The 9,459-nt window shown below is 39.3% G+C and overlaps 1 protein-coding gene across 1 annotated transcript in view; it reads right to left on the bottom strand.

The window, feature by feature from the left end:
- Window positions 1-632: 632 nt before the first annotated feature.
- The window catches only part of LOC137644881 (hemicentin-1-like), a 34,787-nt gene continuing 25,960 nt past the window's right edge, over window positions 633-9,459 (bottom strand). Inside the window, exons 6-13 of the mRNA XM_068377764.1 lie at window positions 8,019-8,166; window positions 7,790-7,905; window positions 7,204-7,361; window positions 5,984-6,764; window positions 4,583-4,688; window positions 2,770-2,992; window positions 2,179-2,316; window positions 633-1,385 (exon numbers count right to left, since the gene is read on the bottom strand). Of these exons, the coding sequence (XP_068233865.1) occupies window positions 1,087-1,385; window positions 2,179-2,316; window positions 2,770-2,992; window positions 4,583-4,688; window positions 5,984-6,764; window positions 7,204-7,361; window positions 7,790-7,905; window positions 8,019-8,166 (1,969 nt within the window). The 3' untranslated portion in view covers window positions 633-1,086. The remainder of the gene's footprint in view (window positions 1,386-2,178; window positions 2,317-2,769; window positions 2,993-4,582; window positions 4,689-5,983; window positions 6,765-7,203; window positions 7,362-7,789; window positions 7,906-8,018; window positions 8,167-9,459) is intronic.

The raw sequence follows: 9,459 nt of genomic DNA, 5'->3' as shown, positions 1-9,459 counted from the left end.
TTTATCCTCATCGTGGATTTCGCAATGCATAGAACAGTTGGAGATGGTGTAGAAGGATTAGACTGGACTCGTAATAGGATATCAGCAAACCTAGAGTATGCTGACGATGCTGTCCCTATTAGTAGAACACCACAGAATTTGCAAAGCTTGCTTACCAGAATGCATGAAATGTCACAGGTTAGCCTCAAGATAAATGGAAAGATAGAGATTATGATTTCCCAGAGCTTTCAATCTGGATGGGGGGCTCTTAGACCAGCAGTTATAGCCTCCAAGAGTAATTTGCAAGTATAGCCAGCTGAGCAAGAGGCACTCAGAGAGTGTACACTTGCTACAGCTGCTCAGCCTAAATAGAGTAACTACAGGGATGTCAATTCATTTTTTTTATACTGGACTTGCCAAGGCAGATTGCTAGCACTCCAAAACACTAGACTCCTTATGGAACCGAAAAGAAGAGTTTTAGTGGTAGAAAAAGTTTGATAGCAACGAGTCCCAGTGAGTAGAAGAGACTGGGATAGGCGTTTTCCAACTCCTATCCTAGTCTCTTCTACCTAAACTGCATATTTTCACAATGAATTTTTATTTCTGTGTTTTTCAAACAACTGAAACAGCCTCTTTCCATGATAGGAATAAAATTCTTTAATTAGTTAAAATTTGTATTTGTTTATAATGCTTATTAATATTGCACAGGAAAATGCCCTATAAAATTAGCCTACTAATACTGGCTTGGTTAAACAAGAGGAGATGCCCCATCAGAGGAGGCTCCATTTGTCCCCTTTCATTTTTAAGTGTACAGTACAGTGCAGGCCATGTCTAAGTGGCTATACCTTAAATCTACAGGTCACTTGATAATATGGGCTGGCCTATTGACACTCCCAAGGCCATAAATTATTTGATTCTAAGAGCCTCTCTAACATAACGAAAACAAAAAGCCATTCAGATTATGTCCTTTTTACCTCTTGAGAACAACTATCTGAAATGACTAGCCTGAGGAAAACCCAGGCATTGAATATTAAATAAAAAAAAAAAAAAGGACTGGTTTTGAAGTGCCGATAAAAGGCACAATTATACGCTTCTTTCCTTCAGAAGTTACAAAGTGGTCAAGAAGTTCTCTGTAGTTGCTTCTTCATTGGCCTCCACCACTGGGGACTCTGTCGTTGGGGTACCTGTGTCCTCATTTCCCTCTTTCTTGTCATTCGATACGCTTTTGATAACCCCGGTGGCTTCCAGCAGGGCGCTAATCTCGTGCAGTTTCTCGTGATTGTGATTGGACACGTCGAGTTGCCGAACTAGCAGATCGTGCATCTTCTGTACGATGTCGCGAAGGCCGTTCACTTCGTCGCGAAGTTTGGAGACATCCCCAGAACTCGTCAGGCGGTGCACACCAGCTGTTCAAAATAATAATAATAATGATTATAATTAAATCACATTTTAAGAGGCTGTATATTACTTATTTTCTTTCAGCTAATACATTTTAGGCTACAGGATGTTAAAACAAACATGCATATTTACAAAATGAGCTGACCCTCAAACTACATCGACCCCAGATGATATCGCATCTCTAATAATGGAATTTTGTTTCCCAACTCCCCATCAGCTGAAACTATTGCCATGATTTGGAGCAAAGTTTAAATCCCCAATGCAGGACCATATTTCACTCTCTCCATAGAGGAATTAGTGCCGTCAGTGCACCACACAAGGTATACTGTAGGCGTTACTTAAGGGGCTTTGCTGCGTACCTTCGGCTTCTTGCTGCATTTGTTAATATACTTTTAATTTACCTCCATTCTCGTTTCCTTTTCTCTATCTTTTATCTTTTACTTCATAGCTTAACTAAAAGATTTTCCCCTAATTATACTTCGGCGTTGAATGGCCTCACAGGTCCCAACGCTGGGCTATATAGCTCAAAAAGTTTATCTATCTCCTTGTCTCCTTTCACCACTAGGCTATTTTTCCCTGTTGGAGCCCTTGGGCTTATAGCATCCTGCTTTTACAAATAGGGTGGTAGCTTAGCAAGTAATAATAATAATAATAATAATAATAATAATAATAATAATAACAATAATAATACCATCTCACCCACTATTCTATTCTTACTTCAAGCAGTCTCTTCTACTGACTTCTGTACTTAATAACTACTTCCCTGGCTAGATTTCTGAAGACGAGGCTATTGTTACTTACGGATGACATTGAGGATTGCTTGCCCGTAGGCGTGGCCGATGTCACTGGTGGCATTGCAGGCGTAGTTGCCGATGTCAATCAAGGATACGTCTTCAATCTTCAGTAAATTACCGATGACGGATCTTCTTGGATGGTCGTCTGAGGGGGAAGAATAAAAGATTATAATAGAATATAAAAGATAATCTCCCATATATGATAAAGAGCAGGTGTCTACTGTATATATATATATATATATATATATATATATATATATATATATATATATATATATATATATATACATATATATATATATATATATATATATATATATATATATATATATATATACATATATATATATACATATACATACATATATATATATATATATATATATATATATATATATATATATATACATACATATATATATGTATATATACATACATATATATATATGTATATATATATATATATATATATATATATATATATATTGTCACACTGAACGGCTTTGCCAAATGTATGAATACTCGGTTTCCGTCAACCGGATGAGAGAGAGAGAGAGAGAGAGAGAGAGAGAGAGAGAGAGAGAGAGACCATACGCACCTTTCTCGGACAGCGGCCGCCCATTGAACATCCAGTAGAAGCTGACGTCTCCCGTAGCTTCGATTTCGCAAGTGAAGGTGACCGTGGATCCTTCCTTGACGGTCTGGGAGCCCATGTCCCCGACGAAGGTTGGGGCCTGTTCTACCATGACCCTCATGGTGGAGTTCTTGGCTTCGCCGACGCCGTTGCTGGCCGTGCATTCGTATTCGCCCATGTCTGATAGCTGAGGGAAGAGGAGAGAGGGGATATGTGGAGAGCAGGGTTTAAACTCGAGCATGTGCCATGTGGCCATTACCTTAAATGCTGCTGCGTTTTACCTTAGATTACCTTAAAACTTTTTCAAATTTCCTTAAATTTTAAACTAGTAAACCGAAAATTACCTTAGAATTACATAGAAACCACGAAAATTACCTTAAACTAAGGTAATTACCTTAAAAGTTTAAACCCTGGTGGAGAGGTTAAACTTGTTAGTTTGATTACATCTTAATGAGTTGTTGTGGCTTATTGGTAACGTCTCGGCCAGGTGATCGCCAGACTGGGGTTCAAGTCCCGCTCTAACTCGTTATTTCATTTAGTATCTGTAACCTCACCATCCTCGTGAGCTAAGGAGGGGGCGTTTGGGTGATCTACCTGCTGAGTCATCAGCAGCTATTACCTGGGCCTCCCTGGTCCTAGCTTAGGTGGAGAGGGGGACTGGGCACTGATCATATGTATATATAGCCTTGTTAGGCCAATGTAACTGTCACTTACCTCTGCCATTCATTAGTGGCTTTTAAACCTTTAAGCTTTTAATCGGATGACTCAACAAAATCAACAGTTAGTAATTATTACTTATAAAATCACTAAAGAAAATCGGTGTATTTGAAAACATCTTGGGTAAGATAAGACTATATTCGAAGGGGGACATTTAAGTTTTACGTGCTACATTTGACAATGGAAGAATTAAAATTATCTGAATTCAGGAATTTTTGAAGAAACTGAATAGGAAATAACATGGAAAAGTTCTATTTTCGCAAACTCGCGAGAATATTGAAAATTAGAGTGTGCTTAATGTATGTCTGTTTAAAGGTCGCTTGTAAATGGCAGAGGCAAGGGGCAGTGACAACGTCTTAGGATTTATATATATATATATATATATATATATATATATATATATATATATATATATATATATATATATATATATATATATATATATATATATATATATATATATATATACATGACTCAGTGTCCAAGCCCCCTCTCCACCTGATCTAGGACCAGGGAGGGCCAGGCAATGGCTACCGATGACTCAGTAAGTCCTATTGGGTCCAACAAACCCCATTCCTAATTTACAAGGATAGTGAGGTTGCAGACACTACTAGAAACTATCGAGTTTGAGCGTGTCTCGAACCCTAGTCCAGCAGATCCCGAGGCAGGGACGTTTCCAATAGACACAGGAAGATTATATAAAAAGTTTCAAACTTTATCATAATATTAGATTTCATTAGATATCATAATTAGAAACAGATGGCAGGGCTCCGAAGCTTCGAGATCCTTTGGGTCCCTCTACAAACACCCGCCCCCACCCAAACGGCCGTCCACCCCCGCCTATTTCACGCCCTCTTTTCATACAATTTATTATAACAATATTACAACTGAAGTAAATATTCCCTAGTTTCCACATTTAACACTAAAAAAAAAACGTTAGAATCTAAAAGAAAAAATTTGCATAAGTCCCTGCTCATACCTGGGGCACTAGTCTTCAGCCTAGCCAGCCTTGTGGATAATGCGACCCTGCTCAGAAAAAAAGAGTATACTTAATTTTTACCTGTGTGTCTTTAAAGACGAGTGTACGACCAAAGTTCCTCGTGACGAATCTTTCTGTGTCAATTTCGACACCATCAGTTCGTCGCCAGTTTACTGAGGGAGCTGGTCTGAAATTGAAATTATTGTTAGTCAACAACCCTTTTCTTTTCGTTCTCTTTTATAGTTACATTGTTATTACATCATATCATTCTTCAAATTCTTTATGTGTCTTCTAAGGGAAGTGGCAGCTCTTTCATAAAGACACTTTTTTGTAGTAAGTGATAATATTATTGATGTTTTGAAGACTATATACAAATAGATGGTGATTCAAAGGTTTGATGGTGGAAGAGGAATGTGTTACATTTGATATAAGAATGGCAAGCGTAGAAAAGATTACAGAGGTGATAAGTGTCATGAATGAGATGGTGTGGACATGTGTTGAGAATGGATGGTGGGGAGGGAGTGAGGAGGGCTTAGGAGGAACCTGTTAGGGGGGAAGATCGATTGGGAGGCAGTGAATTAAATGGCGTGATAAGGTGAAGGATAATATGAAGAGGTTTAGTGGAAGAGGATGCCTTTGATAGAAGGCACTGAAGGGGAGCATCAAGCAACCGACCCCTTAATTTAGAGATAACGCAAGGAGAGGAGAAGAAGCTGATCGGGCCGTCAGGTAACTGACCTCTTAATTTAGAGATAACGGTGGGAAAGAAGAAGAAAATTGGGGCATCAGGCAACCGACCCCTTAATTTAGAGATAACGGTGGGAAAGGAGAAGAAAATTGGGGCATCAGGCAACCGACCCCTTAATTTAGAGATAACGGTAGGAAAGGAGAAGAAGATGATCGGGGTCAGGTAACCGACCCCTTAATTTAGAGATAACGGTGGGAAAGAAGAAGAAAATTGGGGCATCAGGCAACCGACCCCTTAATTTAGAGATAACGGTGGGAAAGGAGAAGAAGCTGATCGGGTCGTCAGGTAACTGACCCCTTAATTTAGCGATAACAGTGGGAAAGAAGAGGAAGAAAATTGGGGCATCAGGAAACCAATCCCTTAATTTAAAGATAACGGTGGGAAAGGAGAAGAAGATGATCGGGGCATCAGGTAACCAACCCCTTAATTTATAGATGACGATGGGAAAGAAGAAGAAAATTAATTAGGGCATCAGGCAACCGACCCCTTAATTTAGAGATAACGGTGGGGAAGCAGAAGAAGATGATCGGGGCATCAGGCAACCGACCCCTTAATTTAGAGATAACGGTGGGGAAGCAGAAGAAGATGATCGGGGCATCAGGTAACCGACCCCTTAATTTATAGATAACAGTGGTAAAGAAGAAGAAGAAGAAGACCTAGTTAAAGTTGTATAACCGTTAAGAATGAAACTGTCTGTCAAGCAGGATTGATTTCTACTTAATTAAGTGACTTACTCGCCACCGTATATACACCACAAGGTATTTTCTTCCTTAGCCTGGAAAGTGACTTCGGAGGGAGATGTGTACATTCTGAAGGACTCTACGTTCAGCGATTCTTCTTCTCCGTTAAGCCCTCCATCAGCAGGAGGTTTCACCTTCAAATGTATGATCGACGCGATGGAGTAATCAGTTGGCTGAAACTCTGTTGATCCAAGACACATGTACTGGAAACTATTCTCTTCGGTAGAATCTTCCGGAGTGACGTGAGTGAACCACAGGTTTCCGTTGGGATCAGAAACGACCCTCTCTTCGCTGACAAATTCGATCTCGATCTGATCATCCCTGGTGATGGCCTTTACCCAGTTCAGGGCAGGTTCGGGGTATGCTGTGGCATTGGGGCATGAGAGCTTGAAAGGACGGCCAAGTTCGGCTTCCACCTCGTAAGTGTCTTTGTTGTCGGCAGCGTTGGAGAACTGAATACTGGAAGAGTTGACTAGAAGAACAGGGTCACCAAGAGCTGTTCCCAATTCGTTGTAGGCGAAACACTGGTACAATCCGTTGTCCTCTAACGTTGGGTCAGTGATGAGAAGGTTGCCAGTATCCGGCTCGAGGTCAAGGCGTGGGTCAGCGCGCCAGAGCAAAGGTGCACCATTTTTATTCCAGCGGTAGGTTGGTGATGGGTCGCCACTGGCTTCACACTCGATGACTACTGGAAGGGCGTCTCTCAGCTTGGATTTCTCTAGGTCGTACAGAACTTCTTTGCGTGACTGAGTGATGATCTGGGGTGGAGATTTAACTGTAAGGAGAAAACAGTAGATTGATGATTCAATGATTCAATTAGATAAATGTCAGTGGATGAAGCCCTTCTATCTTCCTATCATTTATTCTATCGTCATTCTATACTTCTGATTAAGATTGAGAATAAATGACACTAGACCCTAGCTGTGGCATACTTTATTTGAAACTAGCAATTGCTGGAAAAAAATTCATATTATATAACCAAAATTGTGGGTCGGTGAGAATCCTTAAAATGTCGGTCCAGTAGCTAAACTCACGAATTTGACAAAACTAATTTTTTTTTATTTGGGGGGCAATAATGAAATAACAACAAATTCATTTTGTGATCATGATACGATCAAGAGAGGATAAGTAAAACTCAATACACATATGCACAGGTTCCGGCCTTCTTCATGTCCTTTGCCCGCAGAATGAAACTCGCCTGAATGTTCACTTACTCTTCAGTTCAACAGTTTGCTCCGTCTTTCCGATGGTGTTGACAGACCTACAGGTGTAGGTGCCGAGGTCATCAACGCCAACCTCTCTGATGGTCAGGGTCGAGTTGATGCCCATCACAGGCTCTTCTCCTTCTTTCACAAACTCGACCTGTTCTACCCTAATTGTGAGATAGATTAAGTATGTGATAGATGGTCTTCGTGAAATATAGCTACATTGAATTTATAAAACATGGTTTTCTTAGAGAAGCAATAAATATATCAGTACTATCTACTCTATCACTTTGACAAGTGATTGAATATTAAGGTACCACTTGGCCATACCATACAGCTAAATAGATTGAATTTACACAATCATGGTTTTCTTAAAGAAGCAAAATATTTATCCGTACAATCTACGCTATCACTTCGACAAGTGATAGAATATTAAGGTACCACTTGGCCATACCAAATGTCATCCAAAAAGATTATTTTTCATTAAATACAGTTCATTTTGCTCCTGATCTAAGAGAAAAAAAAAAACCAAACAGGGTAAATATTTAGCATCAAATTCAACAGAAGCATCACAAGACCAACATCAGCCACTTACTGTCTGTTTGAATCGCCAAGAATCTCGATGTTATCCTTGAACCAACTCAAATCAGCGGCCGGATGAGCTTCCACGGAGCAGTTTATGACTGCCTTGCCCTTCGGAGTGACGAACATCTTCAAGAGAGGGAGAATTACTTTAAAATATTGAAACGATAGAGAATGATTCCGAAATCTTTTGATATAGGTCTTTTCCATTTGTTAAAGGGGGAGAGGGGTAGATATCTCACCTTTTTGTTCGAGACCCTCACGTGTGGGGAGAACTGGATCTCCAAAATGATGTGGGAAGTGGCGGGGTCACCGATGCTGTTGTCTGCATAGCACACATAATGACCCCTGTGTTCCCTCTCGATGTGCGGGATGTCGAACTGGTTTGACCTGGAAAAAAAAGAAGTGTTGTTAAATTGACGACGACAATAACAAAATCAACAACAATAAAAAGATTAGCGAAGTGTTGTTAAAATGACGACAACGACATCAACAACAACAACAACAACAACAACAACAACAACAACTACTACTACTAGTACTACTACTACCAAATATTATTATTATTATTATTATTGTTGTTGTTATTGTTGTTATTGCTTGCCAAGCAATGACCCTAGTTGGAAAAGCAAGATGCTATAAGCCCAAGGGCTCCAACAGGAAAAATAGCCCAGTGAGTAAAGAAAATAAGAAATAAATAAGCTAAAAGAGACGCAATGAACAATTAAAATTAAACATTGCAAGAACAGTAACCACATTGAAATAAATCTTTTATATATAAACTATATAAAAAAAATTCAAAATAACAAGAGGAAGAAAAATACATAGAATAGTATGCCCGAGTGTACCCTCAAGCAAGAGAACTCTACTCCAAGGCAGTGGAAGACCATGGTACAGAGGCTATATCTTTTCTGTATTCTAGAAGTTTTATTCCAACTGTGACCAAGTTGTGGAATGATCTTCCTAATCGGGTAGTTGAATCAGTGGTATTTCAAAAGTTCAAACTTGCAGGAAATTTTTTGTATGTTGAACAGGCTGACATAAGTCTCTTTTTATATTTGAAATATCCGTTTTAATGTTGGTACTGCTCTCAAAATATTTTATCTCAATTGTTCAATACTTCTCATATAGTTTATTTATTTCTTTATTTTCTTTCCTCATTGGGCTCTATTTCCCTGGTGGAACCCTTGGGCTTATAGCATCTTGCTTTTCCAACTAGGGTTGTAGCTTAGCTAGTAGTAATAATAATCATAGTTATGAATTTTTTTTTTTGCCTTTTAAAAACAGCTGTTCTTATCATATAGAAAAGGAAAAACATAATAAACTGAATAAATGTATGACTTCTTTTGTATTTCTCAGAGGCAAAGGGCCCAAGCTAGGACCATGGAGGACTAGGCATTAGCTGGTGGAGTCTCAACATGTACAGTAGACCCATATGTAGATACGACTAGAATTTATTAGGCATGAGTGGAGCCTGAACTCCCGACCAAAGGATTGAGGGTCAAATATTTTACCTCATAACAAAACATAAAAGGTGTCAATGACCGAGGCTGTTGTGACGTCAGATGGTGTTTTAAGAATCTCCTTTTTAAATAATCTCTCTCTCTCTCTCTCTCTCTCTCTCTCTCTCTCTCTCTCTCTCTCTCTCTCTCTCAAAATATCACGTCACTTTAAGAGGTGTCA

The sequence above is a fragment of the Palaemon carinicauda genome, chromosome 8 (assembly GCF_036898095.1).
Source record: "Palaemon carinicauda isolate YSFRI2023 chromosome 8, ASM3689809v2, whole genome shotgun sequence".
Lineage (NCBI taxonomy): Eukaryota > Metazoa > Arthropoda > Malacostraca > Decapoda > Palaemonidae > Palaemon > Palaemon carinicauda.
Note: the sequence above shows the minus strand (reverse complement) of the source record. Positions and strands in the feature narration are given on the sequence as shown.